Source organism: Rhinopithecus roxellana, chromosome 2 (genome assembly GCF_007565055.1).
Source record: "Rhinopithecus roxellana isolate Shanxi Qingling chromosome 2, ASM756505v1, whole genome shotgun sequence".
In the NCBI taxonomy this organism is placed as follows: Eukaryota; Metazoa; Chordata; class Mammalia; order Primates; family Cercopithecidae; genus Rhinopithecus; species Rhinopithecus roxellana.
Genome location: NC_044550.1, coordinates 108,615,261 through 108,642,603, shown reverse-complemented (window position 1 = coordinate 108,642,603; position 27,343 = coordinate 108,615,261). Strand labels below are relative to the sequence as shown.

The following is a 27,343-nucleotide window of genomic DNA, read 5'->3' as shown; positions in this document are numbered from 1 at the left end:
TGGTACATGCCTGTAATCCCAGCAACTCAGGAGGCTGAGGCAGGAGAATCGCTTGAACCCGGGAGGTGGAGGCTGCATTGAGCCTAGATTGCGCCACTGCACTCCAGCCTGGGTGACAGAGTGAGACTCTGCCTCAAAAAAAAAAAAAAAAAAGTTCTTTTAAACCAATAAATGTTGATGTGGTTGGCTATACAGGTATCCCTCATTGTCTGAACGCTCACCTAATATGGCTGTTAATTTGCAAATTTTTTACTCAGTATTCACTAGCAGTAAACTGGTTTACCGAACCTCTGTACTGAAGTCTGTGAAAATGTTTAAACTGAAAGGATGCAGAGAGTATGCTGCATTCCTGCCTCAGCCATGTTCGTGTCGTCTTCACCATTATCCTCCCCACACTCAGTGGATTTATGTTCCAGGAAGTGGAAAAGGCAGTGAAGAAATTAGGTAAACCAAAGCAGCCTAGAAAAGCTTATTTAGTAGAAGTTAGAAGTATATTTAGAGATGAATGCAGAAAAGGCACAAGCCTGGCTCTGCATACATATCCACCTACCGTGACCACAGTTGCAGTTATATGGTGGAAAATAAAACATAGGAAAAGAATTTTGGATCTGAAATGCTTCGCTGTGTAAATCGAGCATGAATAATTTTGAAAAATGATGGCAATACCTTATGTAATAGACTGACAGTCATAATTAGTGTTTAAAATGCTTTATTATTATAAAGAATCCTTGGTGGATTTTTATATTATGGACTCCAATAACAGACGTACCAACTGGCAAAATGCCATGTTTGTTCCTGTGCCTTAAAAAGCCCTGAGCGCCACCTGCTGGCAAATCTCGTCTATGCACTGCTATGAATAAAGCTTCCCTTCTACATTTTAGCTCAGCATATGTGTTCAATGTTTTTCAACAGTATTTCAATTTAATTATAATTGGGGAACTGTTCAGAGTTTGGGGTAGGATTATTTTTCTTATTTAAAAGTTAAAAAGATTTAGGTTCTCTATATCCAATTAAGTTTCAGAAATGGGTTAGATAGGAAGAGTGAAGAATGCTTTATTTTCAATAGAACCAAATAGTTTACTGACTGTCTTGATATTCAGACCAAGGTCCCTAGATCTGCAGCACGGGTATCACCAGTAGGAGCTGGTTAGAAATGCCGATTTAGCTCTTACCTTAGTTTTACTGAAGCTGAATCTGCATTTTAACAGTATCCCTGGCTTAACCGTATGCATACTGAAGTCTGAGAAGCTCTGTTGGACAAAGTTGGCTGCCCAATTACTGTACATCTATTTTCCTCCTACTTCACAGATCCCTGGCTTCCAGGATGAGCCTGCTTGGCCCAGGATAATCCCATTTCCCCTACCAAAGACTGGTTTGGGAACGGGAGTGTAACTAGTTCTGGACAAGGAGACCGAAGTGGAAGCTGACTGAGCCACATTTCTTTAAGAAGTTTTCTCCGGCCGGGCGCGGTGGCTCAAGCCTGTAATCCCAGCACTTTGGGAGGCCGAGACGGGCGGATCACGAGGTCAGGAGATCGAGACCATCCGGGCTAACACAGTGAAACCCCGTCTCTACTAAAAAATACAAAAAAACTAGCCGGACAAGGTGGCGGGGGCCTGTAGTCCCAGCTACTCGGGAGGCTGAGGCAGGAGAACGGCGTGAACCCGGGAGGCGGAGCTTGCAGTGAGCTGAGATCCGGCCACTGCACTCCAGCCCAGGCAACAGTGCGAGACTCCGTCTCAAAAAAAAAAAAAAAAAAGTTTTCTGCATTCCAAGAGTCAGAGAAGAGACAGTGTCTCTTCCCTCTGGACTCTGTTGTGTCTGAAGGTGAACACTGAAAACAGCTGCAGACATCTCCTAGCAGCCTAAGAAGGAAGCCCACACCAGGGCTGGAGGAACAGTGCTGGAAAGCAGATCCCTGATGCCGTTTTGAGCCACTCAGTCAACCCTGAAAGCCCACTCTATCTTTGGGCGGCCTGTTATATGAGAACCATTGTTTCATTCACAATTCTTTTCTTGTATTCAAAATCCTGGATAATCACTGATGACCCTGAACAAAAAGCCCAGAAATCAGACTATTTTCTAGTAGACGGTTTTTTAAAACTTGACAATTCTAAGAGTCGAGTGTTTCCTTCCTGTAAGAAGCTTTTTGGATTGGCTGAAACATACCTTCCTTTGGTATGCTCATTTTTTATGCTCTTTCCTAGGGTACAGTGGGGTTTATAATTTGTGGGATCAAATAGTACTTACAACATTTTAAAAAATGGAAGTGTCCCCTTAAAAATAAAAATTATGATTTAGTCAAACAAGCCCATATTTAAAAAATCAAGCCCACTAGACATATTAAACATTTTAATTTATCTTCTAGAACATTTCTCTCTTCAATCCATTTTTTAACCTAATCTTATAAGAACAATATTTTTGGGCCGGGCGCCGTTGCTCAAGCCTGTAATCCCAGCACTTTGGGACGCCGAGACGGGTGTATCACGAGGTCAGGAGATCGAGACCATCCTGGCTAACACGGTGAAACCCCGTCTCTACTAAAAAAATACACACACAAAAAAAGCTAGCCGGGCGTGGTGGCGGCGCCTGTAGTCCCAGCTACTCGGGAGGCGGAGGCAGGAGAATGGCGGGAACCCGGGAGGCGGAGCTTGCAGTGAGCCGAGATCCGGCCACTGCACTCCAGCCTGGGCGACAGAGCGAGACTCCGTCTCAAAAAAAAAAAAAAAAAAAACAATATTTTTTAATGCCAAACAATAGGCTACTACTTTTTAACACATTTCCCATTTGCCCCAAGAAATGAGTGCTGGCAGTGAGCTGCACTTCTTTTTTTCTGAACGGGAAATGGGTTCAACACACAGAAATCACAGTAAGAATTATGAAGGAAGAGCAATGCAGCAACAGAAGTTTGACGCGCAAGAAAAAAACTAAATACAGCAAGATATATGTTAGTACACAGTATTAGTGAGCGATCTGCATTATCTCATGAAATGTTATGATTTAATAGATATGTTAGTACACAATATTAGTGAGCGATCTGCATTATCTCATGAAATGTTATGATTTAATAGATATATGTTATTACACAATATTAGTGAGCGATCTGCATTATCTCATGAAATGTTATGATTTAATAGATATATGTTATTACACAATATTAGTGAGCGATCTGCATTATCTCATGAAATGTTATGATTTAATTTCAACCACTATCCAATTTTTGCATTACAAATATAATTTTAAAGAACAACTCTGTCACTTCGAGGAAAACAGTTGACAGTATTTGTTACCAATAATAAAATTTGAGCTTTTTAGCAAAAAATAGTATTTTAGGTAAACTTGTATCTGCCACCATGAGTTTGACAGCTTCTCAAGAGCTTTCTGATGAGGCTGGTAGTGAGATGAACAACTACGATTTCTATATAATGTATTCTGAAATTTGCCAACCTTTTTTTTTTTTTTTTGAGTCAGGGTCTTGCTCTGTCTCCTAGGTTGGAATGGAGTAGCATGATCTCAGTTCACTGCAACCTCCAACTCCCTGGCTCAAGTGATCCTCCTATCTCAGCCTCCCCCAGTAGCTGGGACTACAGAATCACACACCACCATGCCTAGGTAATTTCTGTATTTTTTGTAGAGACAGGGTTTCACCATGTTGCTCAGGCTGGTCTCAAACTCCTGGGCCCAAGTGATCTGCCTACCTCTGCCTCCCAAAGTGCTGGGATGACAAGCACAGCCACTGTGCCTGGCCTGCCAACATTTGTAAGCTCAGTGAAACAATATTTTCCAAATACCCAATATGTCACATTACAAAACCATGCATAAGTAAAATATACATTAAAACTCAATCAAGAAATATCAATATGTTAGACCAATGGAACAGAACAGAGTCCTCAGAAATAATACCACACATCTACAGCCATCTGATCTTTGACAAACCTGAGAAAAACAAGAAATGGGGAAAGGATTCCCTATTTAATAAATGGTGCTGGGAAAATTGGCTAGCCATAAGTAGAAAGCTGAAACTGGATCCTTTCCTTACTCCTTATACGAAAATTAATTCAAGATGGATTAGAGACTTACATGTTAGACCTAATATCATAAAAACTCTAGAAGAAAACCTAGGTAGTACCATTCAGGACATAGGCATGGGCAAGGACTTCATGTCTAAAACACCAAAAGCAACGGCAGCAAAAGCCAAAATTGACAAATGGGATCTCATTAAACTAAAGAGCTTCTGCACAGCAAAAGAAACTACCATCAGAGTGAACAGGCAACCTACAGAATGGGAGAAAATTTTTGCAATCTACTCATCTGACAAAGGGCTAATATCCAGAACCTACAAAGAACTCAAACAAATTTACAAGAAAAAAACAGACAACCCCATCAAAAAGTGGGCAAAGGATATGAACAGACATTTCTCAAAAGAAGACATTCATACAGCCAACAGACACATGAAAAAATACTCGTCATCACTGGCCATCAGAGAAATGCAAATCAAAACCACAATGAGATACCATCTCACACCAGTTAGAATGGCAATCATTAAAAAGTCAGGAAACAACAGGTGCTGGAGAGGATGTGGAGAAATAGGAACACTTTTACACTGTTGGTGGGATTGTAAACTAGTTCAACCATTACGGAAAACAGTATGGCGATTCCTCAAGGATCTAGAACTAGATATACCATATGACCCAGCCATCCCATTACTGGGTATATACCCAAAGGATTATAAATCATGCTGCTATAAAGACACATGCAGACGTATGTTCACTGCAGCACTATTCACAATAGCAAAGACTTGGAATCAACCCAAATGTCCATCAGTGACAGACTGGATTAAGAAAATGTGGCACATATACACATGGAATACTATGCAGCCATAAAAAAGGATGAGTTCGTGTCCTTTGTAGGGACTTTGATGCAGCTGGAAACCATCATTCTCAGCAAACTATCACAAGAACAGAAAACCAAACACTGCATGTTCTCACTCATAGGTGGGAACTGAACGATGAGATCACTTGGACTCGGGAAGGGGAACATCACACACCGGGGCCTATTGTGGGGAGGGAGGAGGGATTGCATTGGGAGTTATACCTGATGTAAATGACGAGTTGATGGGTGCTGATGAGTTGATGGGTGCAGCACACCAACATGGCACAAGTATACATATGTAACCTGCACATTATGCACATGTACCCTAGAACTTAAAGTATAATAATAATTTAAAAAAAGAGAAATATCAATATGTTTTAATGTAACAGACTCTGAAGTTCACAATTAAAAGTTAATTGAGATTAATTTCAGATTTCACATTGCAACTAACATCTAAGAAACCACTACTTGTGGGCTGGGCGAGGTGGCTTACACATGTAATCCCAGCACTTTGAGAGGCCGAGGCAGGCAGATCACCTGAGGTCAGGAGTTCCAGACCAGCCTGACCAACATGGTGAAACCCCATCTCTACTAAAAATACAAAAATTAGCCGGGTGTGGTGGAGGGCAGCTGTAATCCCAGCTACTCGGGAGGCTGAGGCGGGAGAATCGCTTCAACCTGGGAGGCAGAGGTTGCAGTGAGCCGAGCTCGCACCACTGCACTGCAGCCTGGGTGACAGAGTGAGACTCTGTCTCAAAAAAAAAAAAAAAGAAAAGCAGCATAAAATACGACTTGTGGTATAAAAAAAAATCCACAATTAACGGAAAAGGTTATTAAAATACTCCTTCATTTTTGAACCACATTTTGTATATGCCAGATTTTCTGTATATCCTTCAGGCAACGATATATAGATTATAATAGATTATAAGCAGAAGCTGATTTGAGAATCCAGCTATGTTCTATTAAACCAGACACTAGTGGTTAGCAAAAATCACTGATTTTTTGGATATACAGCTTTTTCATGACATATGTTACTTACATTATATGGTAACTATATAATGAGTTTATTACTACTATTAAATAAATATTTTTAAAATGTTTAATTTCTAATATGGTAAATATTTATGGATATAAGCTATAGCCTATATAAACAAAAGCTCTTCAGAATCCTCAATAACTTTTATGAATGTAAAAGGGTCCTACGATCAAAATGTTTAAAAGTTGTGTTAGCACACTTGAGGTTGGTGCCAGAAATCCAGAAGAGCAGGAGACAGCTGCAGCCTGCTGTCTATCAACCCAATGAATCATCCACCTAGCGAATCGTATGCTCTAGCTTAATTAATGGACACACAGACTGGGAAGCGGCCATAAGAATTAGAAGAAAAAAGTGAAAATTGTTACTCCAGATGGCTTGATTAAAAATTAGAGATTTTACCCAGGGGAGAATATTAATCAAACTTCTTAAAGATTATAATGCAGAAGGATGCACAGACTTTTTCTATGTATTTCAGATGGCAAATTTAACAGGAACGGGCAACTGTTACAAAATCAAATTTCCCCGAAACATATGAAATACATTTTCTAACCAGCAGAGCTGTGCAGCAGAAGGGCTTCCTGACAGTCCCTTCCGTCTACAAATACTATTATGTGCCTATATTTGGGAATTCCTACAAGAAATAAGATCCTGCCTTCATTCACTCTAATGGGACACACGAGCAAACAAACTACACTAATTTCAGGGTCTGGTAACTATCCCGATGGAGGGAAACAGGCTTCTGCGACACAGAGAGGTGTGTAAAAGCTCCCAAAGATAGATGCCTAGAAAACGGCTCTGTGAGGCAGTGATGTATAAACTGAGAGACTTGAGAAACAGGTAGAAGCAGAGCCCTGTGCAAAGAAGAAGGGCCGTGGCAATGCAAGTGCCCTACCACTGGGAAAAAGCCTGGAGTGTCCTTACAACAGTAGCAGCAGCAACAAGTGTGACTGGAGCACAGTAATACGACATCAGGTCCAAAAGGCCAGCGATACCCATACAACGTAGAGCCATGGTTCTCATCAATCTTAATAGCATACTAGACCAAATGCATCAGAATCCCTGTGGGCAGAGCCTGGGCATCAGTATTTGTTTTACGAGTTCTCTAGGTGGTATTAATGCACTGCCTGGGATGAGAGTCTGTTAGGCAATAATAAGGAATTCAGATATTATTATCATTTTTTTGAGACGGAGTCTTGCTCTGTTGCCAGGCTGGAGTGCAACACGATCTCAGTGCAGTGCAGTGCCACGATCTCTGCTCACTGCAATCTCCGCCTCCCAGGTTCAAACTATTCTCCTGCCTCAGCCCCGAGTAGCTGGGACTATAGGCGCCCGCCACCACACCCGGCTAATTTTTGTATTTTTAGTAGAGACGGGGTTTCACCAGGTTGGCCAGGATGGTTTCGATTTCTTCACCTCGTGATCTGCCTGCCTCAGCCTCCCAAAATGCTGGGATTACAGGCATGAGCACCATGCCCAGCCGATATTATTATTATTTTAATAATAATATACGGGTTTCACTATGTTGCCTAGGTGGGACTCAAGGGACCCTCTGGCTCTGGCCTCAGCCTTCAAAGTGGCTGGGATTATAGGCATGTGCTGCCATGCCTGGCTTCATACATATATACACACGTATATACACTTGTTTTTTTTCTTTTTTTTTGATGGGAGTCTCGCTCTGTCATCCAGGCTGGAGTACAGTGGTGCAATCTTAGCTCACTGCAACCTCCGCCTCCCAGGCTCAAGCAATTCTCATGCCTCAGTCTCCCAAGTACCTGAGAATACAGGCGTGTGCCACCACCCTCGGCTAATTTTTTGTATTATTTGTAGAGACGGAGTTTTGCCATGTTGGCCATGCTGCTCTCAAACTCCTGACCTCAAGTGATCTGCCCACCTCCACCTCCAAAGGTGCTGGGATTACAGGTGTGAGCCACCGCTCCTGGCCAGGTATTATTTTAATATAAGAGTAAGTCACTGAAGAGTGGAAACTAGTAGGACTGATTTATTTATTTTTTTTAATTTACTTTGTAAAAAATCACTTTAGTTCTTACGAGAGGAACTGAGGGCATGAATAGAAAACTCTTCAATGCTGAAAGTTCTAAGAGGCTGAATAAGCATCTATTAGGAAAGATTTATGGGATGGAGGCTTAGCCACTAGATGGTGATGGCCAACACTAAGAGTGTGATTTTTCAGAGACTCTAAACAATCAATAGGTACAATCAGAGAAAGGGGGAAAAAATGCCTACAAAAGTGCCAGATGCAGTGGCATGCACCCGTAATCCCAGCCCTTTGGGAGGCTGAGGTAGGAGGTTTGCTTGAGGCCAGGAGTTCGAGGCAGCCTGTGCAACACAGTGAAACCTCATCTCTACAAAAATAAAAAATATTAGCCAGGTGTGGTGGGGCATGACTGTGGTCCTAGGTACTCAGGAAGCTGAGGCAGGAGGATTACTTAAGCCCAGGAGGTCAAGGCTGCAGTGAGCTGTGGTCATGTGACTTCACTCCAGCCTGGACGACAGAGAAAGACCTTGTCTCAAAAACAAAAAACAAAAAACAAAACCTACAAAAGAGGGAACATCAAGTGTGAACTGCTCCTAAATACACTTTGTCAATTTGACCATGTTCTACTAACAAGGTATTTATGCCCTTACATTGCTACCATATGTAATTTATCTAGCTAAAGACTTTAACATTTCAAACAAAGGAATTCTATTTACAATTTAAAAACTTTATCAACTGACCTAAAACCTACCCAGCATTATTAGTTCTGTTAACTAGTCCAAAGATAAACTTTGAAATTGCTTTTACTTGAACTGGAAAATTGTTATTTTCAAACTAAATATAAATAATAATAACTTGATACAGAAACAAAGCAAAAAGACTATTCTAATTCAAAAATACCTTATATCTTAAAGCAGCTTAATGTTTTTCATCAATTTGGTAATTATTTGTAAGTAATGCTCTTTAGCCTCTAACTTAAAAGTCTGAAGAGTCCTCTTTAGTTTACTCTGAGTTCTCTCATTTGCCAGCATTCTTGCCACTGTCCCTGATATGAGGACCCCACATCAGGTGTTAACCTGAGCACTGCTGCCTTTTTTACAGAAGAAAGTGAAATATGCCCGTGTCTCTATCGAAAGTGGAAAAACATCTGGCTCCCCTTCTCTCATTTATCTTATCCATCTGTTTTCTTTAGGCATTCTGAGTTTGTAAGGCACTAAAATAAAATATGTGTTATACAAATACAAATCACTATACCAAATAATACAAATGATATTCGAGATATTTTTATGGTAAAATACAGTATTTGGTAAAGTTACTAATAATATCAATTATTCCCAACAATAAAAAATATCTACTAGATTAACGCAAATTCATAGCATTTAATAGTTACACTCCATATATAAATACACATACTTTAAGAGGAAAAGAAAATTACCTTTCAAAAGATGATTCAGATCCATTGTGTCATGTAAGACTTTTTGTTTATGTCTGTGGTCTAAACTGGAGTCTAACACTGAAGACGACTTTGAGGAGAGATCAGGCTCATGTTTTTCTTTCCCTTTTTTGGCTGATTTCAAATATTTTGAATTATTTTTCAAATCCTCAACATCTTCATATATTTCTTGGCTCACATTTTCTTGCTTTTCAACTTTCACTTTTTGATCATTTGCTATGCCCAGTTCAAAAGACTGGAGAGGGCTAATGTCTGGAGTTGATAAGGGACTTACGTCGGTCACAGTATCTTCAGACTCCTCGGGGTAGTGGCCACATTTTGGTGTAGTACTTGAAGGCTGTGTTTCTGTCGATTTTATTTCTGATTTATACTTCTGTTTTGGTGACAGTAGGGTTACACCAGATACATGTTTCTTGGGTGATGGAGACGAATCAGATAGATGGCTTTCAGACCCTGCATCTAAACAATCTGTGCTTGAACTCGAAGATGAGGAAGATAAAGAGGAGGAGGAAGAGGAGCTAACTTTGCAATACTTTTTCCTTATGCTTTTTTTAACGTTGGTAGATGGTTTGGCAGACTTGGACTTGGCATGGTATTTCTTCCCATCATCACTGCTTTCCTCTCCATCTGTGTAGTAATCATTTTCACCTTCTTTTACAATTTTGGGAATTCTATTTGGAATGGACACGTGTATTTTAAGTCCTGTTGTAACATCACACAATTTTTTGATCTTGAAGAGGCTGGCAATGAGAAAGAACTTACAGCTTGTGTAACATCGTTCTCAACAGGGTGTTCTGGGGGAAGTTTCAGGTTTCTTTCATTTCCCTTCTCAGTAAGATAATTTTCTGTTGTTTGCATTCCAGTGTTCGAGTTCACATTTTTTGTATCTTTATCTGTTCTTTCCTTCGGGTCATCATTTTGCTTGTCAAAAACTGAGTTAGTTTCACATTTCTTTCCTTCTTCAAAGTCACTGTCAAAGAAAGAATGGTCGACTTCACCTTCTAATATATCTCCAAACTGATCCATGATGGCAAAAATATATCTGCAAAAAAAAAAAAAAAAAAGTAAACATCAGACTAAAGAGTGATTTCCAAATACTTTCCATTTGTATACAATAATTATTTTCCCAAACTGCCAAGTGTGGTTAATATATAAAAAGAAACATTATAAAAACAACAACAAAAAGTAACTCAGGGAAGTGATGATGGGGTTGTATGAGTAACAAGTTCTACCAATTATTTGAAAAATAAAAAAGTCCCATAATTAAGTTCACAATAAAATAACAGATCATCAAGGCAAGGATGTCACAAACATGGATACCTAAGAGAACCTTAAGGATAATCTGCCTTCTATAAATTAAGTACAATGAAACAAAGAAAAAGGCTGGGCGCGGTGGCTCACGCCTGTAATCCCAACACTTTGGGAGGCCAAGGCGGGCAGATCACCAGGCCAAGAGATCGAGACCATCCTGGCCAATGTGGTGAAACTCCGTTTCTACTAAAAATACAAAAATTAGCTGGCCGTAATGGTGCGTGCCTGTAGTCCCAGCTACTCAGGAGGCTGAGGCAGAATTGCTTGAAGCCAGGAGGTGGAAGTTGCAGTGAGCAGAGATCACACCACTGCACTCCAGCCTGGTGACAGAGCGAGACTCTGTCTCAACAACAACAAACAAAAACAAAAACCCAAAAAAATATACAAATTAAATACAATTAGAGTTTAGAATAAGAAAGGATAGAGTTAAAAAAAATCTCATAGGTCACCTCCCTTGAGAATAAAAGTCAAAAAAATAAAAGAAAGGAAAAGAAGAAAAATCTCATAGGACCAGCTAAACCAGTCCAAACACGATTCTAGTGGAAGCCGTGCAGTGAGGACTGCCTAACATATTTCAGGACTTGCTGTCTCTGTCCCCTTTCTGCTCCTTTACCGCAGTTAGGGAGGAAGCAGCAGAGACAAGGAGATGATTCTTGTCAAGGTTCCCCATCCCTTCTTGAAGAGGAACAAAAGTTCTAAGTCACACATACAGGCTGCACAGGTATGTCAAACTTCTGAATGTGTAATCACAAACTGGGCCAAAACCACATGTAGAAAATGAAAGGGGAAGAGTATATATGTCTCACTGTGTTAAAGGGGGTCTGATATAAGAGATGTTTCACAGCAGACAGCCAATGGCTGTCTAAAATGGAAAAATCAAGGCATATTATTCAGACACATGGAGTTAAGTATTACAAAAACTGGATTAAAATGTTCAGAGTAGTTCCCTTTATTATGGGGCAGGGACCACTTGATTTTTGTGTGTTTTTTTCCTTAGAGACCACTGTTTTTGTTATAGACCTTAAATTACTAGTTGACCTGTAAATTTATATATATTACTACGATAAAAACATTGATTTAAAATATTTTAATATTCCATACAGTTAAATTAGAAACATCATTATAAGGCCATAGTCTTTAAAAAATGTTTTTTTTAACTGTTATTACAGTGGTCAAAGCAGCTGTGTCACATTATCTATTACTGATAACCTTAAGATCAGAATTGACCTTCTAATACTATTCTCCACTACAAAAACCCCAGGACTCCTTGGCAGGCAGGGGACTGCATTTCTGGAGGCAAAGAGCCTGGATCAGCTTATTGTTGCCAGAAAGCACAATATTCATAAATACGCCTGGGGTGGCGGGAATGAAACAGAGGATCAGTTTAAAGGGGCTTCCACTGTCCACGTTGGACAATTCAGCACTGAATAAGAAAAAAGGCAAGTATACATAAAAATGAAAAACTAATTTCCATGAGAAGCCATGAGTACACACTGATATTCAAAAGTAACAATAAAATAATTTCCAATAATAAAACAGCAAAGGGCCGGGCGCGGTGGCTCATGCCTGTAATCCCCAGCACTCTGGGAGGCAAAGGCAGGTAGATCACGAGGTCAGAAGTTCAAGACCACTCTGGCCAACATAGTGAAACCCCATCTCTACTAAAAATACAAAAAATTAGCCAGGTATGGTAGTGTGCACTTGTAATCCCAGCTACTTGGGAGACTGAGGCAGGAGAATGGCGTGAATCCAGGAGGTGGAGGTTGCAGTGAGCCAAGATCACACCATTGTACCACTCCAGCCTGGGCAACAGTGCTCACACTGTCTTTAAGACTCTGTCTTAAAAATATAATTAATTCTATTTTACATCAAATCAGGGAATAAACGATTATGTAATCTGTATCCTAAACCAGCCACAACATTCTGCAGCCTTTAATTGCTTAAGTGACTGTGCAACCTTAAAAAAATCTTTTTTAAAGTATAGATATAATTTAAAAATGAGTCAAACTTGTATTATTAATACTATTGTGATAAATTAACATGACAGGTTAAGGTATGTGTGGTAAAACATTTTATCATGGGTTAATTCTGCTTGTCTTTAGTGTTTTGAAGAGTTGAAAACATTCTCATGTATTAGATTCATAAAAATTTAACTGTCGGCCGGGCGCGGTGGCTCAAGCCTGTAATCCCAGCACTTTGGGAGGCCGAGACGGGCGGATCACGAGGTCAGGAGATCGAGACCATCCTGGCTAACACTGTGAAACCCCGTCTCTACTAAAAAATACAAAAAAAAAAACTAGCCGGGCGAGGTGGCGGGCGCCTGTAGTCCCAGCTACTCGGGAGGCTGAGGCAGAAGAATGGCGTGAACCCGGGAGGCGGAGCTTGCAGTGAGCTGAGATCCAGCCACTGCACTCCAGCCCCAGCGACAAGAGTGAGACTCCGTCTCAAAAAAAAAAAAAAAAAAAAAAAATTTAACTGTCATCTACATTTAAGCACAGAAGGGAATCTAATTGATTAAATCAGCAAGTTTAGACTTAGTTTGTTTTATAAACAATATCTAAGTGTTTAGGAAGAGTTCCTTTGTTAGGTTTGTAAGTGTGCCTAGCCAGTGGTTTGAGGTACTTAAAAAAAAAAATCTAAACAATAAAAATTTGTGATGTTAATCAAGTTAGCAAATGGTATACAACGTTTAGGAAAATTTAATATATTTTATCAGCCAAGTGAAGATTAAGCAAAATACAAGTGAGTTTTAAAATTCTAATGCACAGGAGAATCTTAAAATTTAAGATTATAAATGTATACCTAATAAACATTAAAATACAAATTTTACTATTTTCCATAGCATCGATTAATGCCTTCTCATTTTAAAATCCAAACTGACAGAGGGAAGTCTCTATCCCAAATCCTTAAAAGACAGATACTTGATAAAGTTTATTTTTATGTTTTATCTTTTGAGACAGGGTCTTGCTTTGTCACCCAGGCTGGAGTGCAGTGACAGGATTCTAGCTCACTGCAGTCTCCAACTCCTGGGCTCAAGTGATCCTCCCACCTCAGTCTCCCTAGTAGCTGGAAGTATGGCATGCGCCACCACACCCGGGTTTGTCTTATTTTCTTTCTCCCTTTTTTTTTTTTTTTTGAGACAGAGTCTCTCTCTGTCACCCAGGCTGGAGTGCAGTAGTGGGATCTCGGCTCACTGCAGCCTCCACCACCCGGGTTTCAGTGATTCTCCCGGCTCAGCCTCCCAGGTAGCTGGGATTACAGGCATGCACCACCACGCCCAGCTAATTTTTGTATTTTTAGTAGAGAAGGGGTTTTGCCATATTAGCCAGGCTAGTCTCAAACTCTGAACTCAGGTGATCTGCCCACCTCAGCCTCCCCAAGTGCTGGGATTACAGGCGTGAGCCATCATGCCCAGCTTCTTCTTTATTTTCTGGAGACAGTCTCCCTATGTTGCCCAGGCTGGTCTGGAACTCTGGGCTCAAGTGAGTCCCCCATCTCGGCCTCCCAAAGTGCTGGGATTACAGTCGTGAGCCACTGTGTTTGGCCTCCTAATAAAGTTTTTTGTTTGTTTTTGGTTTTTTGAGAGTCTCACTCTGTCACCCAGGCTGGGGTGCACTGGCATGATCTCGGCTCACTGCGAACTCTGCCTCAAGCAATTCTGCTGCCTCAGCCTCCTGAGTAGCTGGGATTACAGGCATGAGCTACCACATCCGGCTAATTCTGTATTTTAAGTAGAGATGGGGTTTCATCATGTTAGCTAGGCTGGTCTCAAACTCCTGACCTCAGATGATCTGCCCGCCTCAGTCCTCCAAAATGGTGGGATTACAGGTGTGAGCCATTGCGCCCGGCCATCTCAAGTAATTTATACAAACTGAAACTTGTCTCTTTCAAAAAGGAATCTGGCACTTTTAGAGTCATTAAAAAAACTAAAAACTTCTGAATCAGTAACGTCACTTCTGGAAGTTTATCCTAAAGATACTATACTAAGAAGAAAAAAGATGCCCCGCACGGTGGTTCACAGCCGTTAATCCCAGCACTTCGGGAGGCCAAGGCGGGCAGATCGCCTGAGGTCAGGGGTTCGAGACCAGCCTGGCCAACATGGTGAAACCCCATCTCTACTAAAACTACAAAACATTAGCCAGGCGTGGTGGCGGGCGCCTGTAATCCCAGCTACTCAGAAGGCTGAGGCAGGTGAATCGCTTGAACCCGGGAGGCAGAGTTTGCAGTGAGCTGAGATTGTACCACTGCACTCCAGCCTGGGTGACAGAGAGAGACTCTCTCTCAAAAAACCAAAACCAAAACCAAACAAAACTTTATTAGGCCAGCCACAGTGGTTCACGTCTGTAATCCCAGCACTTTGGGAAGCTGAGGTGGGAGGATCACTTGAGCCCAGAGTTCAAGACCAGCCTGGGCAACAAAGGGAGACTCTTTAGAAGTTGGGAGTGGTGGCTCATGCCTGTAATCCCAGCACTTTGAAAAGCCAAGGTGGGCGGATCACCTGAGTTCAGGAGTTCAAGACCAGCCTGGCCAACATGGTGAAATCTCGTCTCTACTAAAAATACAAAAATTAACTGGGCGTGGTGGCACGTGCCTGTAATCCTAGCTACCCAGGAGGCTGAGGCAGGAGAACTGCTGAAACCCGGGAGACAGAGGCTGCAGTGAGCTGAGATCACACCACTGCACTCCAGCCTGGGCGACAGAGAGAGACTCCATCTCATAAATAAATAAATAGACAAATAAAGGGAGTTCCAGCATTACTTGTAACATTGAAAAGCTTCTATAGATAAATATTACTGTTAACATAATCACTTAGATCAGGAGTCAGCAAAGTACCTGTCCATAAGCCAGATCTTGTCTGCCGTCTGATTTTGTGAATAAAATTTTACTGGAACACAGCCCCACTCGCGGACACAGGTATTGTCTCTCCCAGCTTTCACACTACGACTGCAGAGCTGAGTAGCTGTGACTGAGACCCTATGGCCCACAGAGACTAAAATACTTACCATCTGATCTCTTACTGAAAAGTTTGTAGGCCGGGTGTGGTGGCTCACGCCTGTAATCCCAACACTTGGGGAGGCCGAGGCGGGTGGATCACCTGAGGTCAGGAGTTCAAGACCAGCCTGGCCCACATGGCGAAACTCCTTCTTTACTAAAAATACAAAAATTAGCCAGGCGTGGTGGTGCATGCCTGTAATCCCAGCTACTAGGGAGGCTGAGGCAGGAGGATCACTTGAACATGGGAGGCAGAGGTTGCAGGGAGCTGAGATCATGCCATTGCACTCCAGCCTGGGTGACAAGAGCAAGACTCCATCTCAAAAAAAAGAAAAGTTTGTAGATCCCTGGTTGATTTTATTTATATTTTTTAAAGAAACAGGTCCTCACTCCATTGCCCAGGCTGGAGTGCAGCGACAGGATTCTAGCTCACTGCAGTCTCCAACTCTGGGCTCACGTGATCCTCCCACCTCAGCCTCCAGAGCAGCCGGGACTACAGGCGCACACCACTGTGCCCAGCTTGTAGACCCGTGCTTTAGACGATGTATGAACATGAAAAGTACAGAATACAAAACTTTTCTATACTGAATAATATAATTTACAGTTAAAGCAAAACTAGAGGGGAGGAGGCCATAAATTAAGAACTGACCTATTAAAAGAAAAATGACACACAATCCCATTGTAGTGCCATTACTGTTACCATAATAGTGTTTGTGTCATAAATGAGGCACGTAAGTGATGTGTGGGAGTCTGCTCAGAGGTTGAAACGAATGAATGGAGTCAGACGCACCCAGACTCAAAATACGATTCTGCTGCTTCCCAGTTGTGTGATCCTGGGCACGTACACAGGATGTTCGCCACACCACAGCATCTGCTACTGTTTGCAACAGCAATGCAAGAGAAACAACTTCACTGTCCATTAAGAGGAAAATGAATAAATAAAACGTTGCATAAGCACATATCTGCCAAAAAGGATACACTGAGATCTACAAAAATAACATTGAATAAAAAAGCAGAATTTAAAAAGCCAGTGAGGCTGGCACCATGGCTCATGCCTGTAATCTCAGCACTTAGGGAGGCCAAGGTGGGAGGATTGCTTGAGCCCAGAGCCCAGGAGTTCCAGACAACATAATGAGCCCTCGTCGCTACAAAAAATTAAAAAATAAAAATTTGCTGGGCATAGTGGTGTGCCTGTAGTCCCAGCTACTGAGCAGGCTGAGGTGGGAGGATCACTTGTGCCCAGGAGGTTGATAATGCAATGAGTCATGATTAACCACTGCACTCCAGTCTGGGCTACAGGGCAAGACCCTGTCTCAAAATAAATAAATAAGCAAGCAAGCAATGATACAATTACATAAAACTTAAAACATATACAAAACAATGCTATATTCTTCATGAGCAGAAACATACGAGCCAAGTTATAGAACACGGATTCGAAAGACATACATTAAACATGAGTATAACCCATGAGGGGAGGGGAGAGGAGTAGTGTGGTCAGGGGAAGGAGAAATATAAAAACTTGGATAGAGGCCTGCGATCATGGGTCATCACAAACATAAAGACTGAGGCTAATCATAATCTAATTTTGCCCACTTGAATGTAAAAAAAAAAAGTAAAATAGCCACTGAATGGTGAATTGGTCTTATAACACTGTCATTAAACTCCCAAAAATGTCACCTTTTTTTGTAAGATAATTCACCTTTGAAAACAAAAAGTCAAGGAGTGGAATAAAAAGAATTGTGGATACCCCACAGTGTAATGGTGAGCATTCTGGACTCTAAAAAGAACTGAGGTTTTATGGTTTTTTCCTTTCTTACTTTGTTGTGTGGTTAAGAATATTTTTGCAATTAAAATTTTTAAATTAAGTTTCTTCAAATTTCAAAAGTAAATGGTTTAACGGCATAGCCTAGAGTAATATCTTATAAACTATGGGTCACAATCCAGTGTAAAATCAATTCAGTAGCTCGTGTCAATCATTAAACTGACAAAGAAGTAGAACAGAGTGTAATAATCAAGAGTGCATTACAGGCCGGGCACAGTGGCTCATGCCTGCAATCCCAGCACTTTGGGAGGCCGAGGCGGGCAGATCATTTGACGTAGGAGTTCAAGATCAGCCTGGCCAACAGGATGAAACCCTGTCTCTACTAAAAATATAAAAAATTAGCTGGGTGTGGTCGCACATGCCTATAATCCCAGCTACTCGGGAGGCTAAGGCAGGAGAATCACTTGAACCCAGCAGGCGGAGGTTGCAGTGAGCTGAGATTGTGCTTCCAGCCTGGGGGACAGAGGGAGAGTCCATCTCAAAAGAAAAAAAAAAAAAAAAAGAGTGCATTATATATTATAAGAGTAAGTTTCATGAAACTGTTGTTTCTATTACTTAAATGCATGGTGTGCACTAGGCCTTGATGTAAAACCAGCTGCACATTCCCGAGAGTCCCAGGCAAGGGTTTGAAATGCCACTGATCTATGGAGATAAAAAGCTTTCATCAAAAGGTAATGTACTACGATACATATAAGATGGAATGAAAGTTTAAACTTTGGGTGGTACTAGACAGTGTCAAGTGGCATAGGTAATATGACAGTGTCTAGGGAAACTCTGCTAATAGATTAAGGCCTCACTAGAATAAATCAGGAGCCAGAGTTGAAGAAATGTAGTTTAAGGCCAAGAACAGTGGGTCGTGCCTGTAATCCCAGCATTTTGGGAAGTCGAGGGGAGTGGATAACTTGAGGTCAGGAGTTCAAAACTAGCCTGGCCAACGTGGTGAAACCCCATCTCTACAAAAATACAAAGATTAGCCGGGTGTGGTGGCAGGTGCCTGTAATCCCAGCTACTCAGGAAGCTGAAGCAGGAGAATCGCTTGAATCCGGGAGGCAGAGGTTGCAGTGAGCTGCTATTTTGCCACTGCACTCCAGCCTGGGCAATTGAGTGAGACTCCCTCTTAATTGAAAAAAAAAAAAAAAAAAAAAAAAAAAAAAAAAAAGACATGTAGTTTAAATTACAAATATAAAAAATAAACATTTTCTTGAAATTCGAAGAAACTGAAATCAGAAAATTATTTAGCTATAAGAGATAATTACACTGTCTGAAGAAATGAAGAGATCTTAAACATAACAAAAGAGCACTTTTACTAACTCACAAGTAATAAGTTTCTATTAATTCTTGGCCCAGAATTAATATTACACATATTTATATAAACTTATTAACAGCCACGTGACTATTACACTGAATGGCTCTGCTGGATTTTACTGGCAAATATATTAACAGGAAAGTTGTTTTTTAATTTTTTTTTTTTTTGAGACAGAGTCTTACTCTGTCGCCCAGGCTGGAGCGCAGTGGTGCACAATCTCGGCTTACTGCAACCTCTGACTCCCTGGTTCAAGTGATTCTCCTGCCTCAGCCTCCCGAGTAGCTGGGATTACAGGCACGTGTCACCACACCCAGCTAATTTTTGTATTTTTAGTAGACACGGGGTTTCACCGTGTTAGCCAGGATGGTCTTGATCTTGATCTCCTGACCTCGGGATCCGCCTGCATGGCCTCCCAAAGGGCTGGGATTACAGGCGTGAGCCACGGCGAAAAGTTGAAATTTTCCTAAAAGTCCACTTAACATCCAAATTTTTCCAACTCCTATCCCTTAGAAAATTTTAAATCAAAAGCTAGAAATGATTAAGCTTAGTGAGGAAGGTATGTTAAAAGTCCAGGAGATGGGTCAAAAGCTAGGCCTCTTGCACCAGTTAGCCAAGTTGTGAAAGCAAAGAAAAAATTCTTGAAGGAAATATAAGACTGCTACTCCAGCGAACACAGGAGTAAGAAAGCGAAAGAGCCTTACTGCTGACATGGAGAAGTCCAAATGGTCTGGACACACCAAGTCAGCCACCACGTTCCCCTAAGCCAAAGCCTAGTCCAAAGCAAGGCCCTCACTCGCTTAAGTCTATGAAGGCCGAGAGAGGTAAAGACGATGTAGAAATCTCAGGCTAGCAGAGGCTGTCTCTTGAGGTTTAAGAAAAGAAGGCTGCTCAGCCGGGTGCAGTGGCTCATGCCTATAAACTCAACATTTTGGGAGGCTGAAGTGGGCAGATCCCTTGAGGTCAGGATTTCAAGACCAGCCTGGCCAACATGGTGAAACCCCATCTCTACTAAAAATACAAAAACTAGCCAGGCGTGGTGGTGGGAGCCTGAAGTCCCAGCTACTTGGGAGACTGAGGCATGAGAATCCTTTGATCTGGGAAGGCAGAAGCTGCAGTGAGCCAAGACTGCATCACTGCACTCCAGCCTGGGTGACACATACTCTGTCTTAAAAAAAAAAAAAAGGAAAGAAGGAAGGAAAAGAAGCCTTCTCTATAACATAAAAGTACAAGGTAAGCTAGGCATGGTGGCTCACACTTGTAATCCCAGCATTTTGGGAGGCCGAGACGGTGATCTCACCTGAGGTCAGGAGTTCGAGACCAGCCTGACCAAAATGGTGAAACCCTATCTCTACTAAAAATACAAAATTAGCCAGGTGTGGTGGCGCGTGCCTGTAATCCCAGCTACTCGGGAGGCTGAGGCAGGAGAATCACTTGAAGGCAGGAGGCGGAGGTTGCAGTGAGCCGAGATCGCATCATTGCACTCTAGCCTGGGCAACAAGAGCGAAAACTCTGTCTCAAAAAAAAAACAGTACAAGGTAAAACAGCAAGTTCTGATGGAGAAGCTGCAGAAGATCTAGCTAAGAGAATTGCTGAATGTGGCTACAATAAACATCAGATTTCCACTGTAGATGAAACAGTCTTCTATTGGAAAAGGATGCTAACCATCTAGGATTTTCATAGCTAGAGGAAGAAGTCAATGCCTGGTCTCAACACTTCAAAGAACAGGCTGACTCTTGTTAAGGGCTAACGGAGCTGGTGACTTTAAAATGAAGCCCGTGCTCATTTACCATTTCATAAATATTAGGGCCCTTAGGCTGGGTACAGTGGCTCCCACTCGTCATTCCAGCACTTTGGGAGGCTGAGATGGGTGGATCACTTGAGGCCAGGAGATGGAGACCAGCCTGAGCAACATGGCAAAACCCCGTCTCTACAAAAAATAGAAAAATTAGCCAGGTGTAGTGGCATGTACCTGTAACCCCAGCTACTTGGGAAGCTGAGGCTGGAGAATAGGTTGAACCCAGGAGGCAGGTTGCAGTGAGCTGAGATCGGGCCACTGCACTACAGCCTGGGTGACAGAGCAAGATTCCATCTCAAAAAAAAAAAAAAAATCTGGGTACGGTGCCTCACACCTATAATCCAAGCACTTTCAGAGGCCAAGGCAGGCAGATCACCTGAGGTCAGGAGTTCGAGACCAGCCTGGCCAATATGGTGAAACCCCGTCTCTACTAAAAATAACAAAAATTAGCCGGGCTAATTTTTATATTCATAGTCTCAGCTACTTGGGAGGCTGAGGCACAAGAATCACTTGAAACAGGGAGGCAGAGGTTTCAGTGAGCCAAGATTGTGGCAGTGCATTTTAGCCTGGGCAAGGCAGCAAGACTCTGTCAAAAAAAAAGAAAAAATCTTAAGGGTCCTAAGAATTATGCTAAATCTACTGTGCTTGTCGTCTATATATGAAACAAAAAGTCAAAAAGCCCAAATGACAGCACACCTATTTACAGCCATAATTCACTGAATGTTCTAAGCCCACTGTTGAGATCGACTGCTCAGACAAAAAAATTCAAAATACTACTGCTCATTGACAATGTACCTGGTCACCCAAGAGCTCTCATGAAGATGTGCAAGATCAATGTTGTTTTCACGCCTGCTAACAACATCCATTCTGCAGCCCATGGATCAAGAAGTAAGTCAACTTTCAAGTCTTACTTTTCAAGAAATGTATTTTGTAAGGCTGTATTTGTTATAGGTAATAATTCCTCTGACGGATCTGAGCAAAATAAATTGAAAACTTTCCCCCATTAAGAACACTTATGATTCATAGGAGGTCAAAATATCAACATCAACAAGAGTTTGGAAGAAGCTGATTCTAACCCTTCTGGATAACTTTAAGGGATTCAAGACTTAAGTGGAGGAAGGAACTGCAGCTGTGGTAGAAATGGCAAGGGAACTAGAATTAGAAGTGGAGCCTGGTATTTTGGAGGGCCAAGGCAGGAGGACCAGTTGAGCCCAGAAGTTTTATATCAGCCTGGACAACACAGTGAGATCCCGTTTCTTAAAAGAAAAAACTAAACTACAAAATTAGCTGGGCACGGTGGCTCACACCTATAACCTATAATCCCAGCACTTCGGGAAGCTGTAGCAGGCAAATGACTTGACGACAGTAGTTCGAGACCAGCCTGGTCAACATGGTGAAACTCCATCTCTACTAAAAATTAGCTAGGTGGTGTGGCACATGCCTGTAATCCCAACTACTTTTGGGAGGCTGAGGCATGGGAATCACTTGAACCTGGGAGGTAGAGGTTGCAGCAGTGAACCGAGCTCGTGTCACTGCACTCCAGCCTGGGTGACAGAGTGACATTCTGTCTCAAAAAAAAAAAAAAAGCTGGATGTGGTGGCACGTGCCTGTAGAGGCTGAAGCAAGAGGATCACTTGGGCTGGGGAGGTTGAGGCTGTAATGACCTGTGATCATGCCAATGCACTGCAGCCTGGGTGACAGAACAAGACCCTGTCTCAAAACAAGAAAAAATAAGCAGTGCCTCAAGATGTAACTGAATTGCTGCAATCTCATAATAAAACTTGAACAGATGAGGACTTGCTTCTTATGGATGAGCAAAGAAAGTTTCTTGAGATGGAATTTACTCCTGGCGAAGAAGCTGTGAACATTGTTGAAATGACAACAAATGATTTAGAATACTCCGTATACTTAGCTAATAAAGCAGCGGCAGGGTTTGAGAAGACTGACCTCGTTTTAAAGTTCTACTGTGAGGCTGGGTGCTGTGGCTCACGCCTGTAATCCCAACACTTTGGGAGGCCGAGGTGGGTGGATCACTTGAGGTCCAGAGTTCGAGACCAGTCTCACCAACATGGGGAAACTTCATCTCTACTACAAATACATAAAAATTAGCCAGGCGTGATGGTCCATGTCTGTAATTCCAGCTACTTGGGAGGCTGAGGCAGGAGGACTGCTTGAACCCGGGAAGCGGAGGTTGCAGTGAGCCCAGATCCCACCTCTGCACTCCAGGCCAGGTGACAGAGCAAGACTCCATCTCAAAAAAAAAAGAAAAGTTCTACTATGGATAAAATGCTGTCAAGCAGCATTACAAACTACAGACATCTTTTGTGAAAAGAAGTCAATGAAGCAAAGTTAATTATTGTCTTATTTTCAGAAATTGCTACAGCCATCCCAACCTTTAGCACTCAGCATCTTGGTCAGTCAGCCGCCATCAACAGTGAGGCAAGACCCCCCACCAGCAAAAAAAATTACAACTCCCTGAAGGCTCAGATGATTGACAGCATTTTTTAGCCATAAATTATTTTTTAGATAAGGTATGTACATTTCTTAAGCATAATACCATTATACCTTTAACAGACCACAGTATAGTGTAAACATAACTTTTATATGCACTGGGAAACCAAAAAATTCATGTGACTTGCTTTATTGCGAGATTTAATTTATTGTGGTGGTCTACAACCAACTAAAATATCTCCAAGGTATGCCTTTATTTATTCCCATGGTTTAAACCCCTAGAAATCTAACCCTCCACCCGGTTTTAAGATCTCTTCATGTCGTATCTCCACAGTTTATCATCTTTTAAACACTGTATACAAACTTTCTGGCCTAGCCACTTCTTTTCTAGGAAAGCCCTCTGTCATTGTAAAAATTAACATAAAATAAAATACGTACGCCTTTTCCCCTGTCTTGTAAGTTTAACTTCTGGAGCCCCAGCTGCAGGAAAAAGGTTTTTGTTTTTCCCTCCCCGTCCCCTACACTTGTCTCCTTGCCAGACTGGGGAGCTCCTCGTCACTTCCTCATCTTTGTATCCCCAGTACCCAAAGGAGAACCTGACGGATTTAGTCATTCAAAGAATGTTTATCCTGCAAAGGAGTCTAGAGTTAGGAGATTTAAGATCGAGCCGTGCTCTTTGCTACCCACAAGGGCAGAAAAATCGCCTTGTATGTGTGTGGCTGGGTGTGGTGGCTTATGTTATAGGCTCATACCTGTAACTTTGGGAGGCCCAGGCAGGCAGACCACCTGAGCCCAGGAGTTTGAGACCAGCCTGGCCAACACGGCCAAACCCCACCTCTACAAAAAATACAAAAATTAGCCGGGCGTTATAGCTCTCGCCTGTTGTCCCAGCTACTCCAGAGGCTGAGGTGGAAGAATCGCTGGAACCTGGGAGCTGAGGCTGCAGTGAGCCGAGATCGGGGCCACTGTACTCCAGTCTAGGCAACAGAGTGAGATCCTATCTCAAAAAAAAAAAAAAAAAAAAGAAATCACCATGTTTCAGCCTAGTTTCCTGTCCTCTTTCCCCACCCCTCCAGATACACACACCAGAACTATGCCTTTATCTGCATCCATGGTAAGGTCATACAGTCCCTAAGAGCTGGAAGCCAGCTGCCTCCCTAAGCGGTCACAGTTCACGCGCAGTGGTGCGTAGTCCGCTGCCTGTGAGACTTTCCAGGTTTAAATTTCGGTTAATAATATCCAACAGAGTTATTGCAAAGATTTAAACACTCATGTGACTTAATTTACAGGAAAATTTACCCAACAATCCCATCCACTAAGCAATTCTTTGGATAACATTTACTACGAAGTGATTCAATTTACCATAGAGAATAAAGAAGAAAAATGACTTAATAAAGTAGTTAAGATGGTCTTTACAACAAACTAGGAAAGGGTAAAATTAAAGGATAGTTCATCAGTCCATAACAACCCTCTGGTGCTCAATCAAGACAGAGTTTTGCCAGGAGGGGCGTGGCCCACGCCTGTAATCACGGCACTTTGGGAGGCCGAAACAGGAGGATGGCTTGAGCCCAGGACTTGGGAGGCTGCAGTGAGACATGATGGTGCACTCCACCCTGGGCCACAGAGCGAGACCTTGTCTCAAAAAACAAAAATAGAGACAGAGGTAAGTTTTCACCAAAGCTGCCTGAGAGTCACTGGACACGCCCCACTTGCCAGGTCCTACAGTCAGCAGTAACCCGACTAGTGCTTTCACCCAATATCAGGAAGATACACAGAAAAGCACCGGACACTTTTTAAACTGTCATCTTGTTACTGTGACATTTCTGTAGTTAAATAGTACAACAGGCCTCCAACAAGATACCCAATTGGGTACATGAAAGTCCCGGCCCAAATTAAACACCTGTTTCCAGGAACTCTAGGCTCTTGTCCACACCCCCTACCGTCCCCGGAAGGCAAATAGCCCCTCGGGCCTCGTGGGATAGGTTCGAGTCCCTAGAGGTAGGAGGCAGTCGTCAAGGCCCTGCATGTGGTCGCGGCCCAATCTCGATTTAGGGTTGATCCTGACCCTCAACGCTCCCCGGAACGCGTGAGAGGGCGGGACCCACCGTTCTCACCGGGGAACGGGGTGGGGCGGCGCCGGGACCCGCCGCCACGGGCGCCTCTGTCGTGGGGGCGCGGCCTCCCACCGCCCGCGCAGGCTTCGTTAAACCCACCCCGAGTACTCGCCGCCGCCTGGGCTCCGGAGCGGGGAAACGGATTCGAACGGAAAGCAGCGTGTCGGGCACCGCGCGAGCAGGGAGGCTGGAGCCGCTGGCGCGCCCCTCACCTGAGAGCCGCGGCCGCCACAGCCCCACGCGCGGCGCTGGCGCACTCCCGCGACCCTGAACGGGCTCCCGGCGCCGCGCGCCCGCGCTTCCGGAGGCGGAGAGAGCGGAAAGGGAAAGGAGGGGCGGCGCGGGCGCACGCCGGGCCTCGCGCGGCCCTCGCGGCGGGCGTCACAGAGCGCGGCGGGCAGGCGGCCAGGCCGGGGCTCCACGCGGGCGGAGCTGGAGGCCGGGCCGGGGACGCGCACACGAGAAGAGCCGCGGAAGAAGGCGGTCCAGCCCGCGTGGTTGCCAGGGCGCCCTAGAGGCGTTACTGCTGCTCCCGGCTGCCTAGGGCGACGCGGGTAGGCCCCGTTGTTATCGTGAGTTAATAGGGAAAGCTGCCTTGATTATCTTGTAATTCTCTACCAAAACAAGAATAAAAAAGGACGGCGGCTGTGTGTTTGTGATATTTTCTATCAGCAAAGTTTAGTTCATACCACTAGTTAGTTCTATGGACCAGAGGCTGGTAGCAGAATGCAAAGACCTTTGCCGAGGGGTAAACGAGGTGGGTAGTTAAAACAATCTAAGGTAAAAATGATCTCTGCAGAATATATTGAATGCAATAACTTCTCGTTGAACTCTCAGGTATGGTGGGATGATGGCACCCCAAAAATGTGTACCTCCTAATCCCCACAACACGTGAATATGTCACCTTATGTAGCAGACAGGATTTAGCTTATGTGATTAAGGATCAGAATGGGAAGATTAACTTGGATTATCCAGTGGACCAATGGAATCACAAAGGTCCTTATAAGAGGGAGACAAGAAGTTCAAAGTCAGTAGTGGGAGCTGTGAGCACAGAAGCTAGAGGTTGGAGTGATGTCAGAAAGAGGTCATGAGCCAAGGAGTGCAGGTAGGAGCTGCAAAAGGAGGAAACGGATTCTCTCCTGAAACCTTCGGAAGGAACCCAAGCCCGCAAATTTTGATTTTAGACTTAAGACCTTCAGCACTGTAAGACGATACACTTGTGTTGTTTTAACTACTAAATGTGTAGTAATTTGTTACAGCAGCAATGGTACCCAATCCAGTAGGTACTCAATAAATATTGCTCATACCTAAGCGCAAAGAAGGGTAGGAAATATGGGTCTTACCCTGTCCCCGGGAGTTCCAGTAAGGATTGTCTATTTTCGTCCTTCACAGTGCATTTTGTACTTGTTGGTCTTAATTACCAAAAGTATAATCAATTCTCTTTTTGTTGCCTAAAAGAAAGCATTGGTTGGGCGCGGTGGCTCACGCCTGTAATCCCAGCACTTTGGGAGGCTGAAGCGAATGGGCCACCCGAGAGGGGGTTCAAGACCAGCCTGAATAATATGGTGAAACCCCGTCTCTACTAAAAATACAAAAATTAGCTGGGCGTGGTGGCGTGAGCCTGTAGTCCCAGCTACTCAGGAGGCTGAGACAGGAGAATCGCTTGAACTCAGGAGGTGGATGCTGCAGGGAGCCAAGATTGTGCCACTGCACTCCAGCCTAGGCAACAGAGTGAGACCGTGTCTTAAAAAAAAAAAAAAAAAAAAAAAGCATTTCACTTTCTTTTAAAGTGCTTAATAAAACTATGTTGGCACCACTTTCCAGGGATAGTTGTTAAACTGTGATCGGCCGGCACAGTGGCTCACACTTATAATCTCCTGCACTTTGGGAGGCCGAGGTGGGCAGATCACCTGAGGTCAGGAGTTCCAGACCAGCCTGGCCAACATGGTGAAACCCTGTCTCTACTAAAAATACAAAAATTAGCCAGGTGTGGTGGTGCACATCTGTAATCCCAGCTACTCGGGAGACTGACACACAAGAATCACTTGAACCAGGGAGGCAGAGGTTGCAGTGAGCTGAGATCACACCATTGCACTCCAGCCTGGGCAACACAGCGAGCCCCTCTCTAAATAAATAAATAAATAAACAAACAAACTGTGGTCAAAAGTTTATCTTACAAAGGACTTGAGTAGCTA

At 43.1% G+C, this 27,343-nt stretch overlaps 1 protein-coding gene across 1 annotated transcript in view; it reads right to left on the bottom strand.

Annotated features, from left to right (window-relative positions):
• The window catches only part of CFAP97 (cilia and flagella associated protein 97), a 53,624-nt gene extending 28,167 nt beyond the window's left edge, over positions 1 to 25,457 (bottom strand). Inside the window, 3 exon segments of the mRNA XM_010377944.2 lie at positions 9,340 to 10,086; positions 10,089 to 10,399; positions 25,361 to 25,457. Coding sequence (XP_010376246.2) covers positions 9,340 to 10,086; positions 10,089 to 10,383 — 1,042 coding nt within the window. The 5' untranslated portion in view covers positions 10,384 to 10,399; positions 25,361 to 25,457.
• Positions 25,458 to 27,343: the final 1,886 nt, after the last annotated feature.